This window comes from Pogona vitticeps, chromosome 2, assembly GCF_051106095.1.
Source record: "Pogona vitticeps strain Pit_001003342236 chromosome 2, PviZW2.1, whole genome shotgun sequence".
NCBI classification, from domain to species: Eukaryota; Metazoa; Chordata; class Lepidosauria; order Squamata; family Agamidae; genus Pogona; species Pogona vitticeps.
In genome coordinates this window covers 3,606,270-3,628,346 of record NC_135784.1, presented here as the reverse complement: position 1 = coordinate 3,628,346, position 22,077 = coordinate 3,606,270, and the positions used below count along the sequence as shown (strand labels likewise).

The 22,077-nt window shown below is 50.6% G+C and overlaps 2 protein-coding genes across 3 annotated transcripts; one reads left to right on the top strand and one right to left on the bottom strand.

Annotated features, from left to right (window-relative positions):
• Window positions 1-3,363: 3,363 nt before the first annotated feature.
• Window positions 3,364-11,682, bottom strand: LOC144587276 (H-2 class II histocompatibility antigen, E-S beta chain-like). Of its 2 annotated transcripts, none has more exons than XR_013542429.1 (6): window positions 11,506-11,682; window positions 10,327-10,612; window positions 6,231-6,521; window positions 5,964-6,068; window positions 4,913-4,936; window positions 3,364-4,244 (listed from the first exon to the last, which is right to left on the bottom strand). XR_013542429.1 is itself a non-coding variant. In XM_078387346.1 (6 exons), exons 1-6 carry the CDS (start codon window positions 11,606-11,608, stop codon window positions 4,228-4,230), a joined length of 810 nt encoding a protein of 269 aa, XP_078243472.1. In that variant the 5' UTR covers window positions 11,609-11,680; the 3' UTR covers window positions 3,364-4,227. The 2 variants fall into 2 exon arrangements, 1 of the variants encoding a protein (XP_078243472.1); XM_078387346.1 differs by having other exon boundaries at window positions 10,343-10,612; window positions 11,506-11,680.
• Window positions 11,683-11,956: 274 nt separating this feature from the next.
• LOC144587277 (H-2 class II histocompatibility antigen, A-R alpha chain-like) lies at window positions 11,957-16,154 on the top strand. Its single transcript, XM_078387352.1, has 5 exons — window positions 11,957-12,136; window positions 12,944-13,201; window positions 13,870-14,151; window positions 14,478-14,628; window positions 15,434-16,154. Exons 1-5 carry the CDS (start codon window positions 12,040-12,042, stop codon window positions 15,435-15,437), a joined length of 792 nt encoding a protein of 263 aa, XP_078243478.1. The 5' UTR covers window positions 11,957-12,039; the 3' UTR covers window positions 15,438-16,154.
• Window positions 16,155-22,077: the final 5,923 nt, after the last annotated feature.

Genomic DNA, 22,077 nt, shown 5'->3' with positions numbered 1-22,077 from the left:
AGGAGTATGTAGGAGTAGGAGAAATCAGTTCAATGATTGGGAATGGGAGGGAGGGGAAAGAGCTTCCCATAGGTGTGTGTTTCTCCATGAATGACGTATTCCTGGATCCGGCTTTGCTCAATATTTCCCTTGCATTTTAGGAAGACAGAAAGAGGGGAAATTCTTTGGGAAGAGCACACAACTGAGCAGGTTGCACCACAGTTATAGGGACAGCTTTCCAATCCAAACAAACATGGTGTTCAGGGGGTGCAACAAGCCACAACCTGGAAACCCAGCATTAAGTGAGTTATTTATTTTTTAATGGGGAAAGACCAAATATTAGACTACGGGGAAAGAGCTGAAGCCAAATTGCAAAGTAGCAAATCATGAAACAAAAAGGAAGCAAAAAGCTCCAGGACAGCTTAAGTGATGCCACTTATATCTCTGGGCAGTTTCCAGTTTAATGATCTCTAGGCTACACATGGCGCCCCTCACGCCGACCTGGGATGGACGGAAGGCTGAGTCGACCTTGAGCCAGCTCCCTGCACCTCTCTCTACTACTTGTTGGGACAGAACTCAGGTCAAGAGCAGAGTCTTGACTGCAGTACTGTAGTTTAACCACTGCACCAGGGTGCATCTGTCAAGGACAAAAAGCTGGAAGCTACAAGAGATGGGGACCACTTCCAGCCTCACGCCTCCCTGCCCTTAAGAGGGAAGGCTTCAAGTATTTGGACCCCCAAACCTCCCAACTCCATTCTCATTCAAGGATGGTGTACCTGCAGATGATAAATGAGATGATGATGATGAAGGAGACCCAACGCCAGTCACTGCCAGTAGTTCCACTCCCTCAGAGGGATGACATTATCCCCCCCCACCTCCCTTGCCCTGCTTGCAGGTCCTTTCCAGTGGTGGGAAGCCCAGTTCTGAGGTCTCTGTGAGGGGAAGCCTGTGGAAAGACAAGAAAGGCAACCCCCTGGCCTGTTTTGTAACAATACTGGTAAGGCTTTGTTGGTTAATCTGCCCCCTCCAAATTTTGCATCATCATAGGGAGGAAAGGCAGCCACTGCCAGGAAGGAAAGTTGCTTCTCTGCATCATCGGAAGTTGAACTCCTCAGCTCTGAAGAAGAAAACCCGGAAGGAAGAAAGAAGACAGATTAACCCAGATGTAAAGGAGAAACGAGGCCCTTGAATCTTGCTAGGCTGCAGGTATGGAGGCAAAATCAGTGTCACAAGTGTCTGGGGCTTTCACATCCTTCCATGGGTATCCCCCTAACTCGGTCCTTGGTCACCCCAACAGAGACACTATCTGCCCACTGGTACCATCCCGGAAGAACATCTTGATCCGTGCACATGCCCCACGTCAAGGACACACGCTCAGCCAGGAAGCGATGGAGAGAACAGCTTCCATCTGAACCTAAGAACAGAACCGAGAGATGGTCTTGCAGGGACAACCTGGAGGTGGGACTTCCTTTGTGGTGACAACACCCTTCCTGGGATCCCCTCCCCTGGTGGGATTCGGGGAAACACGGAGCCCAGCAGCTTTGGGGGTTCCAGAACCCACTTCTTCATCCAGCTCCCCTCCCTCTAAATTGCTCAGTCAGTTGTGTCCCTGGCAGTGTTTTCCCTTTAAAATTTAAAATAGTTTTACTGATGAGAATTCTTATACAGTATTATCAGGATTTTTGGTATTTGATTCTTGAATTGTAAACGGCTAAAGATTTGCAGGAAAGGAAGGGAACTTTGCCTGACCTGGAAGGGCCACAGAGAAGGTCCCAGGCCAGAGGGCAGAGGCACCCCCCCCCCCCCCGAGAAACCCTTCCTCCTCCTGCTGTAGCTGTTCAGGAGCCCTGGGGGGCGTCTCACTGGAGTCTTCCCGCCATGCCTGTCCCCTTTCTGGAAGCAGCTTCCCCCCCCCCAATGGAGGACACCATCGGAGGCTCTGATTGGCCAAGCTCACATTCCCAGCCTATGGACCTCAGTTAGCAAAGTCCCTGGGACGGATCCTGCCTCCAGAGAGAGAGAGAGAAAAGTGATTGCGAGGAAGGCATTAACCAAGCACAGCCGATGAACAGAACAAAACTGTTAAGCTCAGCAAGCGGGGAAAATCTACTTTCCACCCGCCTCACCCGCGGAGGGGTCGCCAAAGCCGGGCTCCGGTTTCGCTTCCCCACGCCATCGGCTGCGCTCCGTGTCGGGAGAGACGCATCGGGAAGCGGACCCGATCCAACCGCTCCTCCTCCCCGCGGAGCCACTTGGCCTCCCAGCCCCTCTGCGGCTTGCAAGGAGCAACAACCCCCCCCCCCCCCCCCGGTGCAGGTCGCCTCCTCCAGGTTGGCCCGGAGCGGGCAGGCGCGCAAGCGGGCAGGGCAGGAGGAGCAGCAAGCCTGCGGAACCCACCGCTCCGGGCTCCCTCGAGAAGGGTTTCGAGGGGTTCCCCAGGGGGCGGGAGGGCGAGCTGGGAGCAGGCGCCTCGTCCCTTTGAAACAGGTAGCGCAGCCGAAAAGAAGCCATACCGGGAGCCGCCGGCAGGCGACGCTTTGGCCCCCCAGGCAGGCTGAACCCCCTTTTCTCCCCACCCACCGCCGCCCCTGAGGAGGAAGAGTCCTGCGGAACGTGGAGGCTGGCGTGGTTTGAGAACTCTTTGCCAATTTCGCTTACGCCGATGTGGCTCACATTGAGGCCTGGGTTTCGTATAATTTGAGCACTAGAAATGGTGACTCCTACCGCCATCCCTCTGACCAGTTGGCTGCCTCCATTCGCCCACCCCACCCCCTACCCCCCATTATAGCTGGAAACAGGCCTTTGCAGAGAACCCCCAGAAAGCTTTTTGCTGCAAGTGACCTGCAAAGCGGAGCGAAACCTCGCTATTGACACCTCCTGAAAATGGAGCGTCAGGTGGAACGGACACCCCCCACCCCCTGCAGGAAGGATGCTGGTGGGACAGTGCCCAGGGGACTCAGAAGACTCACCGCCCTGGCAACAAGGTCATTGTGCCCGGAGGGTGAGATTCAGCACCTGGAGCTGGAGAGGACTTGGCCACCCTCCGCTCTCTGCAGGGCTGGCTTGCCTGGCTGGTGGCAGCTTGGGAGGGAGCTGGCAGTGGTGGCAGTGGGGGGGGGGGTGTCACTGCTGCGCTTGCTGCCACCCCCTTCCCTGGCCGCCCCCATCCGGCCACTGCTGGACGAGCAAGCCCTGAGAAGAAGGAAGGGCTCCCCCACCCACCGGAAGCCCGCCTGCCCTTTAAAAAGAGGGTGCCCTGGGCATGATTTTAAAGTTTGGCAGGGCTCACGGAATGTGGCAGGGTGGAAGCTGTTTCCCATGCAAACCACATTCTGCCATGTGTGCGGTTCTCCTGGAGGAAGGACGCAGTCTGGACAATGGAGAGAGGCGACACAGCATTTTATTCAGGAAAACATGCTCCAGAAATCTGATCAAGAGCTGCAAAAGGAATTGTTTCATTGCGACAGCGAAGGCGTACACTACAGGGGGAGGTTTTTGAGCGTCAGAGATCGACTGCCAATGTGCCGCTGGCTTGTTGATAGCATTGCAAACAAAGCAGATCAGAGAAGTCCATCTCCTTGAAACAGGAGACCAGAGGGAGAGTGGCCAACCATTGCCCCCCTCCCAAAGGACAACCTTGGGGACTGGATTTGGGTCCACATCTGTTCTGACACGCACAACATTTGTCCTGCTCCAGGAGACGGTCCTGGATCTTACCTTCCTCATTTTGAGATCTCAAAGAAGGGGAGGTGGTGGGACATGGAAGACGATGGCACTCCTTGAACCCAGAACATGAGACCTGCACACCTCTTCCCTCCACCCTCCTTGGCCCAGTAGGCAGTTGTCAACAAAATAAGTGCAAGGAAAACACCCAGGAGATTTCATCTTCCCTATGCCATGCCCCACAGCCCACAAAGTGGGATTTGTTTTTTCCCCCCTCCAAGTTGCAATTATTTCAATATACACATTTTAATGTACACAGACAGATTGTAGGAACACATGCAGGGAGCACAGCGTATGGTAACAGAGCAGGATTCAGCTCTGCCCTCACCCCAACCTGGAAGATGTCCCATGAAAACTTTTGCACGCAACACTAGAAAGAAATCAAAGGCAAAACCTTGGCCAGTTTTGGAAGAGTGCAGATAGAACTATTTTTGGTTATCTGCACCCTCCAGCGTTTGCATCTTCTTAGTGAGGAAAGACAGCCACTGGCAGGAAGGAAAGCTGCTTCTCTACATCATGGAAAGTTTAGTTCATCAGGGCGTCTGTGGGCACAGAAGAAAGAAAGGAAACCGATAAACCCACAGGTCATAAATCTTGCTTGATACCAGTGCAGCCTCAGATACAGAGTCAAAAGTGGTATCCACGGGGTGACTGTCTGGGGCTTTAAAATCCCTACCAGGACCGACACCAAGTAATTATTTCAAGCACAAGCTTTCTCTGCTCTCCATTTGCAGAACATGGTAAGGTATCTCAATGCACTTCAATGTTGTTCAATTAACTCTAATGGCCTGGGGCAAGATCTCATGGGGCTGCTAGTATGCCACCTATTGAGGAGGAAGAGGTGTGAAGGAGATGAGGTTGCAACACAGGTGAGGTTTGGAAAGAGGACAAATGGCATTCTCTGGGAGGAATTTCAAAGTGTGTGTGTAGAGGCCCCTTCTGCTCTCCTGCCCTTGCTAAGGAGGTCTGCCTTATTGGTGTCATGCAAACCCTGGCAATGGGCCCATGAAGCACAAAACGAGGGCATTGAGGGAAACCTCTCTTTTCATAGGTCAAGTCTCCCTCACCCAACGTCTTCCTGCTCTGTGGACCCTGGGGCTGAAAATGAAGCAAAGGCAACTCAGGAGGTGCTGAGCTGTCCTGATGGGGAGGCTGGGGAGGTGTCAAGAGTCTGAAAGATGCAAGAAGCGAGAAGCGGGAGAAGAGTTACCTGGAGGCTGACGAATGGCCTGCCCTGAAAGAGAAAAGGACAAGAGCCTTTTAAAGATGACACAAACATTCTCTCTCTCTCTCTCTCTCTCTCTCTCTCTCTCTCTCCCTTTAACAGCTGTAATGAGTTCAAATCCCTGCGTTGCCCCCTGGGAGAAGAGCCAGCCTGCGTAACCTTGGGCAAGCTGCACTGAGTTGTGTACAGACTCTTCCCCACCCCCTTTTGTTAACACTACCCTATAAAGCAGCAGGGATAAACAATCTTGCATTGTATTCCTGCCTTGAGCAGGGGATTGGACTTATTGGCCTTCTTCACTTTTCTATGATTCTATGAATCTGGAACATTTACAAAGAGGGAATGGGTCAATTTATGGAGATCAGAGCCACCCCTGGCTTCTTGTCAAGCTGGTTCCCCCCCCCCCCTCCATCTAGAGCAGCTCTCCTCCACGTATTCTTTCCTGGGGAAGTGACACTGTGTTGTGTTCATCACGGTGGACTTCCTCCTAGGACATCTGGTGGACCACTTTATGGAATGGTGGGCTACGAAAAGCCGTCTTGGGCCCCCATCAGAGTCAAAGCCCTTCTTAAGTCAGTTGGCTGTCCGTAACCTGTGTTTGGGGCTGGGGGCTGAGAAACAGATGTTTCCTGTCCCAGAGGTCCTTGAGCTAGGCTGAGATGGGAGGGGGCAATCTGTTCTGACACCCCCCCTTGTTGTTGATGTTCTGTGCTATGAAGTTGGAACCCACTTAGAGGGGCCCCAACAGAGCTTTCGAGGTAAGCAGGATAGTAAAGGAGTGATTTTACCAGTTGAGTTCCACCAGAGAGATTTGAACCCTCCTCTCCAGAGCCCTAGTCCATCACTCTGTCCACAACCCCACACTGGATACTTTTCCTAGTTAGACGTCGTTAACTTTTTAAACTAGCTCTAAGGAGTCAAGGGGCCAAAAACAGAGCAGTTCACAGGAGAAGAACCACCCCCCCCCCAGATAACTTAGCCCTCTACTTCATTCACAAACATAGATCGCATTACTCTTGGCACTGCCGCACCTCACCTTTTTTAGTCTTCACGTAGAGGATGAGTCCAGGAGCCAGAAAGACCAGCCCCAGCACAAATCCTGCCACTCCTGTCCACATCTTACTCCTGGAGGAATCCGGTTCTGCAGGAAAACAGGACATCTCAGTGAGAAAGGGGGATTGGTGCCTCCACCCACCACCCGCCATGAGTCCTTTGCCTCCAACTCTGAGACTTAAGCCCAGGACAATGGGGAGAGGGAGGGGGTGGGTGGGAAATACAGATGGACCTCAGATTTCACTCTCACCCCACTGGACGGTGACGGGCTCCGGGAAGCTGGCGTGCTCCACCTGGCAGGTGTAGACGTCTCCATGTTCCAGCTGAGTTTCCAGCATCACCTGGATCTGGAAGGTCCAATCTCCATTTCGGGTCAGATCCGTGTGGAACACTTTGGCCTCGTCTTCCTCCTTCCCGTTTCTGAACCAGGTGATTTTGATGGCCGAAGGCCAGAATTCGGCCACGTCGCAGATCAGCAAAGTGTGGCGGGAGGAGGAGGAGAAAGAGTCCTCTGAGGGGGTGATCTTCACTTGGGGCTGAACTGGGGGGAGATCAACAAGAAAGGAGAGGGTTAGGGAAGGGGGAGTGTGTGTGTGTGTCAGGGGACACATACATCTATCTCGAAGGAGTGAGAGGAAGCCCATGGAATTCGCCAGGAGCCCCAGACAGTCTGCCGGCATGACTACAAAGCCGATTACCTTACAGCCACCCCACATCCTCCAGAACACGGCCAAAGAGCCCGAAACACCCACAACAACTATCCAGGAAGAGTTCTGTATTTAATTCTGTTTTATTTAAAGTGGGAATGACTGGGAAGGGTTTGAAAGGTGGAAAGGCTGGCAGGGGGAGGAAGGGAGAGTCACAAAAAGGGAATCAACCATTCTAAAATGACAACTCTGAAAGATTAACAGTGAAGGGAACCAGATGTGCTAAACAGCTGCAGAAAAACATCAACTTTCTGGGTCTTCATCGTGAATCTGTTTAATAGTATATAGATGTTAAGGCTTGAATAATATAATTTTTAACAAATAGAAGGGAAAAGAGGAGTGGGCTTAAAGTGTCGGTTATCAGTATTAAAGACAGAATATAGTAGATTTAGGATTTGCATAGCTTGCAAAGCAGGTGAGGGGAGAAGGGATCAGGCTACAAAATAGGTTTAAAAAGGGCTGAGCAAAGGGGAGGGAGCTGAGCCAACCACGCCTCCTCCCCCCCCCAGGCCAATGGGGCAGTAGAATTTGATTCAGAATGAAAGGGGAAGTTAAAGGCAATAATTTTAGGTGGGGTGGTGGTGAAAGAACGTATAATGAATGGTGGTTAAAGGGATGAAATTAACTGCTTGTAATGTGAAAGGCCTCGGAATGAAGATAAAGAGGGCAAAGATACGAAATGTGCTAAAGAAGAGTGATGTGGACATAGTGTTTCTGCAAGAAACTCTCCAGAAAAAGAGAATGTCTAAATGAATTGAAACACAATTCATGTGATATATATGAAAAATCTTTTGGTTCTTCAAAGTCAAGAAGAGTAGCAATTTTAGTTTCCCAAATATGTGGTTTTAAAATTGCAAAGGTGGAAAAAAGACACACAAGGAAGGCACTTAATAATACAAGGTAAACTAAAGGGAGAAGAGCATACATCGATGAATATGCCCCTTATCTTCAACCCTATTTACACCAGTAATAGAAGTGCTGGCAGAAATAATCAGAAATGATCAGTTAATTTGTGGTATAGGAACTAGAGAGTATGACAAAATACACTTCCTTGCATATGATACATTATTAATAATTAAATTGAAAAGAAACATGGCAGAAAATTAAACACATTAAATTTATCTGAAGAAACAACTGGATTAAAAGTGATTTGGGAAAAATCTGAATGTATTTTATTAAATGTATTTTATTAAACCATTCAGAAGTAGGCAAGAAGGAACTGAAAAAAGAATTTAAAGGAAGAAGAGAAAGTGTAAATAAATATTTAGGAATTTATATTACATGGAATTTACAAGATATAATTCAGCTAAATGTGGATAATTTGAAGAAAGAAATTAAAGAACAGATAAATCACTATCCAAAATTTAGAATGTTTTGATTTGGTAGAAAGGTAAAGGTAAAGGTTCCCCTTGACATTTAGTCCAGTCGTGTTTGACTCTAGGGGGCAGTGTTCATCCCCGTTTCCAAGCCATAGAACAGCGTTTGTCTGAAGACAATCTTCCATGGTCACGTGGCCAGTGCGACTAGACATGGAACGCCATTATCTTCCCATCAAGGTGGTACCTATTTATCTACTTGCATTTGCATGCTTTCGAACTGCTAGGTTGGCAGTATTTAATAAATAAATGTACTGCAATTGAAATAAGCAAACAAGGATTAATAAGAGGCTATGGTATATTCCATAAAAAGAAGGAGGGCTTGGATTACCTAATATTAGATCATATTACATCACAAACCAACTTAGACATATATCAGATATTAGAGTACAAAATTGAAACTTAATATGGAAGGAACTTGAAATGCCAGAATACGCTGATAGAATGAAAGACTTCTTCTTTAAAGAAAGAACTGTAGAAGAAATAAAGATAATAACTAATGCCTTTTGGATGAATATGGTAAAGTTCTGTAATAATTATAGATATATATTGAGTCCACCAAAAGTCTTAAAAATAAACTTATTATTTATTTATTTATTTATTTATTTATTTATTTATTTATTTATTTATTTATTTATTTATTTATTTAAAGAAGTATTAATAGAAGAAAAGGTTAAATACAATAAAGAGCTGGATGAAAAATATAAAAGATAAGAATATTATAAAGGAAATTTTGGGGAAAGAAGATGGAATATCCTGGTTAAACATACTTCAAATGGAAAGTTGGACAAGAGAGTGGACAAGAAAAAAAAGAGAGATTAGAAAATTGATAAAATTTGAGGAGATTATTGAACAAAGACAAGATCAAGAAGAAGGAAGTAAAAGAATGGAAACAGTGCAATTTACAAAATGTTAGTGCATTCAGGATCCTATCAAATAACAATGAAAAACCAGTGGCAGGAGGATTTTTAAGAAGAGGAGAGGACTGGAATAAGACAAGTAATAATGAAGAATATGTGTATAAGGGTAAAAGAAAATTGCTTTGGAGATGGTATTTAACTCCAGCAAGATTGAGCATAATAAATAAAAACATACCATAATAAGGGGCCTATATGCATATGTGGTAGATGAGTGAAATAAGAAAGAAAGAGTGAGCACTGGTCTTTAAAGAAATAATATTCAAATCTCACCAATTATTGCTCTATTAATTATAATTAAAAACAACTACATTAAAAAACAGAAAGTTATTAACTATAATAGTTACAGTAGCAAGATTAATATTTGCAAGGAATTGGAAAAGTGTAAATTAATCTTGAAGATTGGTATAAAGAAATGTGCAGTTTAGCAATTAGCGATACATTAACATGTGAAATGAAAATAAGAGGAGGAATGGTAAAGTCTAAGGATTTTAAAGATGTGTGGAATTTCTACTTGGAATATGTCTTTTTGAAGGGCAAAGGTTATAGGCCAGAGGAAGAATCAATGTAATTTTGGAGAGGTATAGAGTGAAAAGGGATATAAAATGATCTTATTGGTTACCTAGTCCTGAGGCCTTTGATTTGGTTAGCAAGGATGGCCTTTTAAAAATATTTCCACCTTGACGTCTTAACATCATGAGGTCCTTTCATGAGGAAATGAAAGGCACTGTCATTTTTTATACTTTGTCAGGGTTCTGAGGGCCAGAGAGCGACAGGCTCCGTTTCCTGGTAGCTAAAATCCATCATGAGTGAATTTGTTGTATGTGTATATGGTGTATATATATTCAATGACAATAAATTGAAATTGAATTGAATTGAATGCAATGGGAGGAGGAAGAGAAAGGAGAAGTTGTTGAATTCCTGTTGGTTTCCTGTTGGTTCCTGCCTGAAGCAGACCTGCAGAGGCAGAGGTGGAAATCTGCTCATGAGGACCAGGCACCCGCAATAAGGCCCACATTTTGATGCAGATGATTAAATCTGTTTGGGGGAAGTTCTGCAAGGAGGTCACCTCTGTTAGCTGAGCAAAAGACCAACGGTGTTCCACCTGCCCCGTCTATGACGCGGAGCAATAAACCAGGCAAAAGCTGAGCTGAGCAACAACAACTACTACTGCTTCTGCACACTTCAGTGGTCCCTGTAGTCAGTGGGGATTTGGGAATAATATAAAGTGAGCCACTCATTTACTGGGGTCCTCCTGGGTCGGAGGTGACTTGAAGGACGACGACAATGAGACTCCTGTCCTCTCCCTGCTCCATCAACACACGCGCAGGTGCACACACACGCACAAGTTTCCGGACTCGCCTTTGCGCGCTTGCAGGAAGGGCTCCACGATCTCGTAGTTGTGGCGGCAGAAGGAATCCACTTCGCTCTGCTTGTACTCCAGGAAGTCCTTCTGGCTGTTCCAGTATTGGGCGTCGGGCTCCCCAAGAGTCGTGACGGCCTCGAACTCCCCGCGGTCGCTGTCGAAGCGGACGAACTCCTGCCGGCCGTAGATGTAGCGCTCGAGGAAGCGCACCCGCTCCGTCCCGTTGCGATGGTGGCACTCGGACTTCGCCTGGTAGAGGAAGTGCTCTGCGGGGGGGGGGGGGAGGAAGAGTAGGAGAGGCGAGAAAGAGGCAGGAGAAGGGTTTGGGGGCGGGAGGACTCCGAAGGCGGCGGGGGAAGGGGAGGGGAGGGGAAGGGGCTTCGCGGTACTCGAGCCGGATCCTTCCCCAAAGACGCCCCCCGTCCCCAAGGACGAGACGGCCGCCGAACAAGCGCGGCGGCGGCCGCGGCGATCAGGTGGGCGCGCCCGAGGGGAGGGGAGGAGAGGGGCCCTTCCCTCCCCGCCTTGTCCCCGCAGACTCCCTGGCCCTTCGGGGGTCCCCTCGCTTCACCCGAGAGGGACTCCCCGCTTCCCCTCCGCCTCTCTTTCCCTCAACACATCCCCCCCTGCCCCCCTCGTTGGTCCAGGGAATACTGGTCCTCATCACCGCCCCCCCCGCGCGCGCGCGCCATAATCCAAGAAAAGATGCTGGAAGAAGGGGAGCCGCCAGGCTGAGACCCCACGTGGACCAACCCTGAAAGTGAAAGTGGGGAGAAAGAAGGGTGCCCCCTTCTGAGGAGGGCTCAAAGAGCTGATGCGGAGCAGGGGGGGTGTACCGGGCGACCTCGGTGCGCTCTGCCAAGGCTGCTCCTGCCCCGCAGAGGTGGCAAGAGCCCTTTCCTCCTGCCCCCCATTCGAGGATGCGGGTCAGACTCGATGACCTCCAGGGCCGCCTGCCGGACGGTCCCTTTCGAAATCAAGGCTGCCAAGGAGGGGGCCAGGGCCGGGCCAGGAGGTGAGGAGAAAACGGGAGGCGGGAAGGATTAGAGGGGATCAGAGCCCTCCCTCCGGGGCCTGATCCGGTCCCCAGAAGCGGCTCCACTTTTGGGGCGCTTCCTCTTGCTGGTTTGGCAATACACCCCGGGCTGTATTGGCTCACCTCGGGGCTGCCCCGCGCTCTCCACCTCCGGGAGGAAGACCAGGACTACAAGGCCCATCATCCCCGCCACGACCAGGAACCCGAAATTCAGCGCAGGCGCCATGACGTCCTGGGAAAAGAATGACTCCCGCTTTGGGCCCCCAAATCTCGGATGTGAGTTTCTGGACTGAGCACTTTAGCGAAAAAGAGCTCTCTGAAGCTCCGCCTCCTCTGCCCTCAAAGGGCCAATTGGCTCCGGAGTCCAGAGGGCGTCATCAGTCGCCAGGCAGGGATGGCTAGAAAACGTCCCGACCGAACCGTCTTTCTACCCGAGGAGAGGGAGGGTGGTCCGAAGGAGGGAAGAGGGGGGCCGTCCACCTTCGCTCGGCAACAGGCTCGTCAGCATCGCCACCTTTTTCTCATTGGCCGAGGCTGCCTGGAACTCCCCCCCAGTCTCCCCGCTCGGCCGCCCACTTGCTCTTGGGTGAGGTGGGGGGCAGGAGGAACGATAAGCAGAAGGCTTTGGCCGTCGCCTGCGATCATCCGTCCTGAAAGATGATGAAGATGGGAGTCCCGACAGCCGGAATGGGAGCCCCTCGCCTCGGCCTCTGGGCGCTTCTGCTCGCCCTGCCGCTTGCCCAGGCGGTGGAAGGTGAGGGGGACGTGAGGAGGGGGCGTCGGAGGGAGACACGGGAGTCAGGGGTCGTGGAGACGTCCGAACACGAAACGGGTTGTTCCTGGAAGAGTGATAAAGTGCCCCTTTTCTCCCAATAACTATATACTAACTAAAATGGGCATTAGCTTTTTACCAGGGGGAAGACAGTGAGGTGCATTAGGGATCTCTGAGAAAGGGAGGGAAACCCCTGGACCAAGACCTTGAAGCCTATTAAGGGTGTTTCTCCAAAAGGGGAAGTCCGTTATGGATAACCTGGCAGTAAAAGAAGTCTGAAGGGCTGGACGTTTGTGAGTGTCACAGAAGGAGCCTCTTTCGCACCTCCCAGAACTGGCTTAGTCTTGGTGACTGGTCTTCGGAAGTTAAGCTCAAGAATAATCTGAAGTCCACATTCCCCGGAATGGAAGTCCACCTGAAATACACTAAGGGGCTTTTACCCTCAGGGGAACTCACCAGATGGACAGAGAATCCCTTTTCAGACCAGGTCTCCTGCTTCCTCTTACTCAAAGATGGACCCAGTAATTTCTTTCTTCTTCTTCTTTGTAACCAATCATATCAGAGACCAAAGTCTTTGGATATTCTATGTAAAAAAAAGTGCTTTGTTCCAGTTAAAAAACCTGTCTAATGCATTTCAGTGCAGGCTTTAGACTTTCATCGGTTTTAGAAATGGGTCTGCTGGATTTTACCATTTTTACCTGCCCTCAGCCAGGCCCTTCTTTGCCTCTGCGCTTCATCACTGTCCCCTCTGGTCTCTTTCCCTCCCTTTTCTCCCACATCCCTGTTCAGTGGATGACATCTATGTGCAGGCAGTTTTCTTCCAGGAGAGCTTCCCTTCCAGGAAGGAGTCTGGCGAGTACCAACATGAGATGAACAGCGAGGAGATCTTTCACGTGGACTCAGAGCAGAAGAAAGACGTCTGGAGGCTGCCTGACTTCGGGAACTTCACAAGCTTTGACGCGCGGGCAGCCCTCAACAACCTGGCCGTCTTGAAGAACAATCTGGAGATCACTGTCAAGCGCAGCAAGCGGACCCAGGCGCAGAACGGTAGGAGAAAGGGAAGCCCGGGACGTAAGAACCTGCTTCATGGAGCTAAATCACATTCTTTCCTGGCCCAAAATGCTGAGACTGAAATGTATCTGTTAAGTCTTTAAGATGCCACAGTATCCTGACCCTTTGCTTCCCCTTCTATTTTTCCCTTTAATTTTGACAACATGCTGAGAAAGAATAACACAGCTACCTCCCTCACTTTCCAAAATGCAACATTTGCAAGAATTAGAATAATGACCAGTCCCTTCTTCTGGGGATGCCCTGGGACTATGCAGCTTGCCCAAGGCCAGGCTACCTGGGCTGCCTCTACTCTCAGGAGACACAGTTGGGAATTGAACTCCCAGATTCGTAACTCACTGAGCTATCCTGCCAGCTGGCCAAAAAGGGAGGGGAGGGGGTCCCTTTTTCTGCTCTGTTTGCCAGCAAATGAAGGCCCCTCTCTTGCTTCCCACTGGTTCTGATTGGGCTCTAGACCGCTGGGACCAACAAAAAAAAGGGGCATTTCAGAGAGATGGGGTGTCCAGAAAGAGGGATTCTGCTCAACAACCAAGAGCCATTCCAGTTTTGGGGCAGGGCTGCCAGTTCTGACCAGTTCATTGGAGTCACACTAGAGGAAACAAAGCTTTGAACACAGAGGATCATTAACCCTTTATGATTTTTCTCAGTCGCTCCTTCAGCAAGAGTGTACCCCAAAGACCCCGTGGAACTGGGGGACCCCAATGTCCTCATCTGCTTCGTGGACAAGTTCTTCCCCCCAGTGCTGAACATCACCTGGCTGAAGAACGAGAAGGTGGTCTCAAAAGACATTCAGGAAACAGACTTTTACTCCAGCATGGACAACACTTTCCGCAAGTTCTCCTACCTGGCCTTCGTCCCCGAGGAGGGAGACTTCTACGCCTGCAAAGTGGACCACTGGGGCCTCCAGGAGAGTCTGACACGGGAATGGTGTAAGCAGGATTAATTCTCTTCTGACAGTGAGAACTCAGAAATCCAGATTCTGATCTGAAAAGAACAAAATTCTGAGGATCTCAGTCTGATGTTTATCTTAAGGTCTAGTAACTGGATTTGTTTTGCTTGTTTTTCCTACACAAAGGGGGAATTAGAAGGAGGTGTGTTTTGATATTCTGGGTGTAGAGCCCTGAATTCATGGGCCAAAGAGAGGCAGGACTCCTGGGTGCTCTGCCCTGCCAGGAAGAGCCAATAGAAGAGAGGAAAACACGTCCAGTGCCGGTCCTTAACCCTTGGCTCACCCTTTTCTTCCTTTGCTTTCCAGATCCCAGGCAACCGACTCCCCCTCCCAAGACAACGGACACGGTGGTCTGTGGCCTGGGCTTGGCCTTTGCTGTTCTGGGCATCGTTGCTGGTCCCGCCCTCTTCTTCAAAGCCAGGAAGATGAAGGAAGCCAACCACCGGAGGGGTGGCCTGTGAGTCCCCTGATCTGTCTCCCTTGGAGAATTCCAGAGATTTCAGCATCACCACAGAAAGGGGGGATTTTACCACCTCGGCCAAATGCATGGGGTGCCTGCAATGTGGCTTTTAAAACAATTGCCTTTTCATGTGCTAAAATGAGGCTGCCCTACTTCTGGGGAGGGCATTGAAAGATCCACGAGAGGGCTTCTCCTCCACCTTTCCCACCTTGTTATCAGAAAAAAGGGGCTGATGATCTGGGATTCTTCTTCTTCGCAGAGAGCCGATCAATTCACATTGAGGTCTGAGATGGTCGGAAGAGAGACGGATCCACAGACTCGACTCTTCTCTTCCCTCCCTTCCCAGATTTAAGTTCTTTACCATGGGAGAGGGACATGTATGTCAAGAAAGCATAAATCTTGCTTCTAACATATATTTCCTCACAAGGCACAGGGAGACGGGGAGGAACCTCCCTCTTCAATCATGAAACCTCGAAACATGTCTTCACTATTTTCTTCAGATCCTGGGGGTGGGCCAGTATTTATTTGATTTCATTTCATTTCACTGAGATACCAAATTCCAAACCTGGGGTTTCAGGGGCCACCTTCAAAAAGGGGGAGGTATAGGAGACAGAAAAGGCGGGGCCAGAGCAAAGTGGGCAGAGTGGATGGAATTCTTAGTTAAGACTGCAAAGCGGAGGTCCGTTCTGAGCACACTTCCTCAGAAGTAAGCCCACATCTTTTGGGAATCTCTTTTAGGGGCTCTTTGCTCAGCAGGTGAGGAGGGCTCTGTCCTAAACAGCTCTCTTTTGTTCTTTTCCAGATAACCGAAGGCTGAACAGACCCAGCTCCTCTGCCTGCCAGTAACCTCTGTGCAGCTCCACTATGCTTTTTCTTATGACACTTGCTAGAATCCTTGCTAGAATCTGCAGGAAGAACCTGCTCTTGAGTAGGGCTGAGGTCACCTTACCCCTGCCTGCTGAGAGCAACAACAGTGCTTCAGATTTCTGTCCGTGCCTCTTCTGCCTTTCACCCGCTGGCTCTCCCAGCTGCAGGAGCCTGAAATGTATGAGAAGATTCTTGTTTTAGAAGGCTAGTTTCTACTTACCTGGCAGGGGAGATGCCTTGATCCTAGAAGGCTAGTTTCTGTGGGAAGTTCCAGGTGAAGCAGACCTAGAGCCCTGCTTAGTGAGAACCCACAGTTCTGGAAGGGTTAACTCTGTTTCTGGACTGTTCCCCAGATGAAGGGTTCCCCTTTTGTTCTCCTTCCCATTGATTTTTAGCCATGGAGCAGGCAGTCAACTGGGATTTGCATCCCAATTTTTCTTTAACACTCCAGTTACCTTCTCTTTAAGAAAGCTGCCTCCTTTCTACGCAATGTTTGATCACTTCTTAAACAAAAACTAAACTAAAAACTTAAACTAAGAAATGTATCACGAGTCTTTTCCAGATGTTCCAAATGAAATCTCTATCATCCTAATTCTAATTTTCCCATTTGTATTTCTTGCAGCAAAAATCATGAATAAAATCTACACTTGGTGGAATGTGTTTCCAAGGGCTTTATTTTGTTTATTTAATTTTTGTTTGTTTTGTTAAGGCATGGGAGATCCTGAATCCAAAACAAGTTTCTAAGACTGACACCATAGGACAGTTTATTCAGTAAGTTTGATAAGACAGGAACAGGTAAGAATATTGAGACCAGGAGAAATCAGGCTATTTATTCCTGGGTCTGACTTAGTTCAGTATTTTCTTTGTGTTTTGGGAAGACAGAAAGAGGAGAAATTATTTGGGAACAGCACAAAGCAGACCAGATTGCACTACAGTTACAGGAACAGAGTTCCAGTTGCAACATCATATAGAAAGAAAGAAAGAAAGAAAGAAAGAAAGAAAGAAAGAAAGAAAGAAAGAAAGAAAGAAAGAAAGAAAGAAAGAAAGAAAGAAAGAAAGAAAGAAAGAAGAGGGTTTTGCTTAACCTGGAAGGACCACAGAGAAGGTCCCAGGTCAGAGAGCAGAGGTGCCCTCCAAAAAACCCATCCTCCTGCTGCTGTGGTTTTGAGGAGCCCTGGGGCGTCTCACTGAGTCTTCTTGGCATACCTGCCCCCTTTCTGAAAGCAGCTGCCGCCCTCAGTGCAACACCCGGGACCCATCCTGCATCCTGGGGAACCACAGCTGGCAGAGCTCAGAGCGTCTGGAGGAGACAGCCCATGCACTGGTCATAAACCAATGCTGACCAATTTATGCGTTTGCTTTGTTTCCTCTCTGCATCCCCAGGTTTCAACCTGCCACATAAGTTCCCTCCTCTCCCCTTCTCCAAGGGAAGCCCCGGCTGGGTGATGCTGACCTATAGGGCTTTCTCTAGTTCTTCTGTTCGAAGATCGTTATTAGCATTTCTGAGCCGGTGCAGGCAGCCTGGGCTGACGAGGCTAAGACCTGATGAGCGCGGAAGGAGGGCTTCCCTGCCTGGCAACTGATGACGACGACAGCACCGGAGGCTCTGATTGACTCAGCTCAGGTTTCCTAGCCAGGAAAGTCCCCAGCCAGGCAGGACGCTTCCTGCGCTCACGAGGGGACAAGCCGGGCTTGGGAAAGTCCCTCCCTCGGGGAGAGGGGGGGGGCTGAGAAAGCAAAGACTGGGGTGGGGCTGGGGTGGAGGTCCAAAGGCTGCTTCCTTCAATTAACCTGCAACCTCTAGATCAGGTCCGAATTCTGCCCGTCTGCCGATCTTGCAAGAGCCGGCTTTGATACCCTGGCGTCAGAGGTTGGGGGTTCGATTCCCCCGCGGTGCCTCCTGGGCAGCCAGAGGGTCCCTTCCAGCTCTGCAGTTCTCAGATCATCCTCCTCGTCGTTTGTGCCCCACCCCCGCCAGAATGAGGAGGAGAAAGGGGATGATTGAGCTGACTGACAATAATCCCCGCTGATGACTGACGGGGGGGGGGAGTTTTCATCACCCCCGGAAAAACCTCAGTAATGTTCTCCCCTTTCCCACCCCTCTCTCTCTCCCCCCCCCCCGACCCATTCCCGGGAAGGACTCCCCCTCCCCCCCGGACTTTTTCCCGGTCAGAGGTACCTTCGAGGCGCTTGGCGGGGGCAACGGGCTGGTCACCGCCGGCACCTTTTGCTCCTTCGCCGAGGCTGCCTGGAAGTCCTGCCAATCCGACCCTCTTGACCGCCCCCCCCCTTGCTCTTCAGGGTGGGGGTGTCAGGAGGAACATGAATATCTTCGCAAACACCCCCCCCTCCGCCTGGCTTTTCCCACATCCTGCGGTCGTCAGCCCTGGAAGACCGAAAGACGGTAGAGGTAGCCTCAACAGAGGGGCGGTCACTAGAGAAAGAATTGCACTCTGCACGTGGTCAGAGCTCCCCCCCCCATCCAGTTCATCTGAGGCCTAAAACAGAATGAAAGGTTCTGGGTCACATCCTGATAAGTGCTGGTCGGATTCAGCACCTCCCGTGGTGGGTCATACAGGAACTGGGCTGCTGTGGGTTGCCCCAGAGGCAGCCAAGGGGCAGACATAAGATGGGGGGGTCATGAAGATGCAGAACTGCCAGGGCAGCAGAGGCCCCCTCCCTTGTGGGGTGAGAGAGGGAGAATTAATAGAAGGGGGGCAGGAAGAAATTTACTTTGGGGGTGGGCGATTTGAAATGAACACTCCTGGGACCAAAAATGGACTGAGAAACAGAACCCTAGAACTGTGGAGCTGGAGGGGCACCCAAGGATCATCTAGACTCATCCCCTTCTAAGGCAGGTACAGTCACCCAGTGCAGGATGAGTCAACCAGGGCAGTGTGCAAAGGGAAGCTGCCTTGAAAACGACTCAGACCTCGGGGTCCTTCTGAGAGGCCACTGCCTGTTTGCCACAGTGGCCAGAAAAGTTGTCTGTGGGGGAGGGTTGCCCCCTCCTCAGCGCCTGAGCCCATCCTTCCTCCGTCCTTCAACACCTGACAGTTTTCCTGCACCGGGTAGAAATACAATGCCTGGTTATCTACTTTCTGTCTCCCGTGGGAATGTTTACAATATTTATTTATTTATATATTTTATTTATTTCTTTATTCGATCTATATACAATAAAATTTTGCATCAAACATAGGCCACCCCAGATTCTTCAAGCCAATGAATATTTTGTGTGTTTCTCTTGTGATTTCTGTATTTCATTCTGCATTTCATTTTTTCCATATGTCTACATATGTCTTTTAATGATGTAAACCACGGTTGTATACTCACTGTTTTCAACTTTAAATACTGTCTTTCATTGTTGCAAGACGCCCTGAGTCCTTTTTCAAGGAGAAAGGCAGGCTAAAAAATATTTAAAAATGAATAAGTGGACGTGATCCACGAAAGCTCACTTTATTGTAGTTGGTCTTTAAGATGCCACATTTTAGGTCTTTTTTCCCCCGTTTCATTCCTTTGGATTTTGCCTGGCACACTTTCTCTCTTTCCCTTGACCTAGAGAGGCCAGTGTTGGCTGTCATAATGCACTCTGTGCATGCTCTGGGGAAGCACTGTTTTATTTGCTAATAGAGAGGCTTCAAAGAGAGGAAGAGGGAGAGGGGGGGCTTGCAGTGCCCAAGAAGGAGATACCCCCTTACCCTCTGAGACCCCCCTACAGCGCCTTGAGATACGGATTCGTTGCAAAATAAAAAAACCCGCGCCCCCACCTCCCAGTGGAGGGAGGCTTCAGGTACTTGAATCCTGAGCGTACAAGCCCAGTTCAAGGCTCGTGTTACTGCGGATGACGGATGAACTGATGATGCAGGAGCCCCAGCATGTCACTGCCAGTTGGTCCGTCCTCAGCAAAGGGGGGGGGGGGTAACGTTATCTCTCACACACACATCCCGTGTCTGGGGATCCTTCCTAGAGGCTCTGTTGGTCGGCTTTCCATGATCGGTGGTTCTCGGAGAGAAGGAGCGGCCCCCGGGGGCCCGGAGGCGTGGGCGCTCTTCCCCTTCCCCGCACCCCCTTCCCCCCAGGCCCCCTCCCTCCCCCTCACCCCCCCCCCCACCGACAGCGGAGGGGACGCCAAAGGGAGCCGCTCAGGTTTCGCTTCCCCACGCGGGGCGCTGCGCCAGCATCCAGGGAAATGAATCAGGGAAACGAAACGGGGAAGCGGGGCCCGATCCGAGCGGCTGCGGTCAGCGCCCAAGGAAGCGCCCGGCTCTTCCCCCCCCCCCGGCCCCGAGGAGCCACTGGGGTTCCCAGCCCCCTCCGGCTCTCGGAAGGAGACCCCCGCAGGTCGCCTTCATTCCCCCTCCCCGTCCCTCTCTCGTTCGCCTTGGGCGGCGCCGGGTCTGGAAACCGGAGCGAAACCGCGCCACTCCCTTGTCGTGTAAACGAAGCCCCCGGACGCTCGGCCCCCGCCCATCCCCCTACCCCCGCAGGAAGGGCAGGAGCCGCCCGGGGCCGAGGTCAGCCTCCCCTTCCCGGGCGATACCCGGCCGCTCCCTTTCCACCCTTAAGGCTTCTCTTATCCCCTGCCTTCTCTCCTGTTGGCCAGTTGGCCTGGCTGGTGGCGAGGGAGGGAGGGCGGCGGCGCTGATGATGGTGATGAGGACTCCCGCAGTGGCTGGAAGAACTGGAGGGTGGCAAAGTGCCCAGAGACCTGCCCGTCTCGCCCCCACTGTGGGTAAACGTCAGGTGCCACAAAGCTGTTTCGACCAGAATCTGCGAGGAAATTCTGGGAACAGCCCCTCCACGGCGCCCATCTTCGGCGTCCTGCTCCACAAGACCCTGTTCCGTCCCCCCCCCCCCCCAGATCATTTTCCCCTGCCAGGGGAAGCACGAGTGTGCGTCGCCTATAACTGCGGGATCGATTCCCCCCCCTTCTCACCAAGATTGCAAAGGCTCTATATGTGCGTGTATCTATAAGTGTGCGTGGGTTTTGCGTGTGATGGGGGGGGGACACAAACCGAAGGCGAGGCTTCTTTCGCCCTCCCTTTGTGGTTCTCGAGAACAAGTCTAATCCATGTTGTTCTTATGCATCCTTAAGTCACCTCCAACCCAGGACAACCCTGTCAATGAGTGACACACACGCGCACACACACCCCAGAATGTCCTGTTAGCCGTCCAAATTTCAATGTGTGATTGCTGATTGGCCAAGACCTTCTGGATTTGCCTCCAGCTCAGCCCAAAGTGAAGATCAAACCCACCGCCCTTTCTCCTCCTCCTCCTCCTCCCGCCATAATGTGCTGATCTTCAACCTGGCTGGATTCTGCCCTTCTTCAGCAATAGGAAAGAGGAAGAGGAGGCCAGAGTGTTCCACACGGATCTGACCCATAAGGGAGATTGGACCTTCCACATCACAGGGATGCTGGAAACTCAGGTGGAACATGGAGACGTCTACTCCGACACCTGGGGAAACGCACCAGCCCATCATGATAAGCCCATGATAAGACAGTAACCCGAGGCCTATCTGTTCCTCCCGCCCCTCCCTCTCCCCAGTGTCTGGGTCTAGGCCTCAGAGCTGAAGGGAAAGGATACATGGGGGTGTTTTCGAGGGGCCGATCCCCAGGCTGCTCCCTTTAGCACTGAGACAACCTCTTTTTTCTGCAGAACTGAATTTGTTCAGGAGTAAGATGTTGGCTGGATTTGTGCTGGGACTGGACTTACTGGCACCTCATCTGATCCTCTACATGAAGACTCAAAAAAGGTGAAATGGGATCTGTGCACATGGGTGAGGGAAAGGACTTCCCCTTTCTGGGAGTTCCTGGCCTTGGTGCCTTGTACCCCTTTCCCTTCCAGACCCCTTACAGCTACAAGGAAGTGCCAGAAGAGCTGGCCCCCTTCCGACCCACCTCAAGGAACAGGAAACAGTGTTATCTGTATCAGGCCCCCAACTTTAGGAGCAACCAGCTGCCCTAAGCTTTGATGTGGGTGATAACCCAGGAAGGTTTTTCTGGCCCACCAGCTCTCCTCAAAGGAAGCCCATCAGCAGTAACACAACCCTGGGCCTCCTCCCCCCCCCCTTGCAAAAGATACATGGAGGAAGGCTGCCCTGGATGGAGAGAGGGCCGCTTGGCAAGTAGCCACGAGTGGCTCTGACCTCCACAAATTGACCCAATCCTTTCCCAATTTCCTGTCCTTGCTGCATTTTATTGTAGTCACAACAAAAGCAGGGGTGTGTGTACATGATCCAAAGGTAAGAGTGGACACCTCTCTCTACCAGAGCACTAAAAATTAAAAACCCAGAGTCCACTGTTAGCTTTCAGTACATGGAACAATTCAATCAACGTTGACGGGGTAGAGTTTAAAATCAAGACTCTTCCCTGGCTTAAAGGCTGCCTTCGTTTTGAAACTGGTGGAGACCTCTGGTTGAGATTTTACAACGCCTGCATTCTTTTTTTTCCCTGCCCAAATAAGTGGTGCCCAGCCTGATGGAGGCCTGTGTGGGCTGAAAGCTAGCAGCATTCTTTAGTGGTCTAAGGCCCTGGATAAAGAGAATACCCAGTGTGGAGCGGTGGAAAGAGTCATGGG

Bases quoted from the DNA above. Each gene is read 5' to 3' on its own strand.
- LOC144587276 (XM_078387346.1), bottom strand. From the start codon at position 11,608: ATGGCGCCTGCGCTGAATTTCGGGTTCCTGGTCGTGGCGGGGATGATG. The intron at 10,613-11,505 runs GTGAGCCAATAC...CCCCCCCCGCAG, and splicing joins GAGCGCGGGGCAGCCCCGAG to AGCACTTCCTCTACCAGGCG. The intron at 4,937-5,963 runs GTGAGGTGCGGC...TTTCTCTTTCAG, and splicing joins CTACGTGAAGACTAAAAAAG to GGCAGGCCATTCGTCAGCCT.
- LOC144587277 (XM_078387352.1), top strand. From the start codon at position 12,040: ATGATGAAGATGGGAGTCCCGACAGCCGGAATGGGAGCCCCTCGCCTC. The intron at 12,137-12,943 runs GTGAGGGGGACG...ATCCCTGTTCAG, and splicing joins GCTTGCCCAGGCGGTGGAAG to TGGATGACATCTATGTGCAG. The intron at 14,152-14,477 runs GTAAGCAGGATT...TTTGCTTTCCAG, and splicing joins GAGTCTGACACGGGAATGGT to ATCCCAGGCAACCGACTCCC.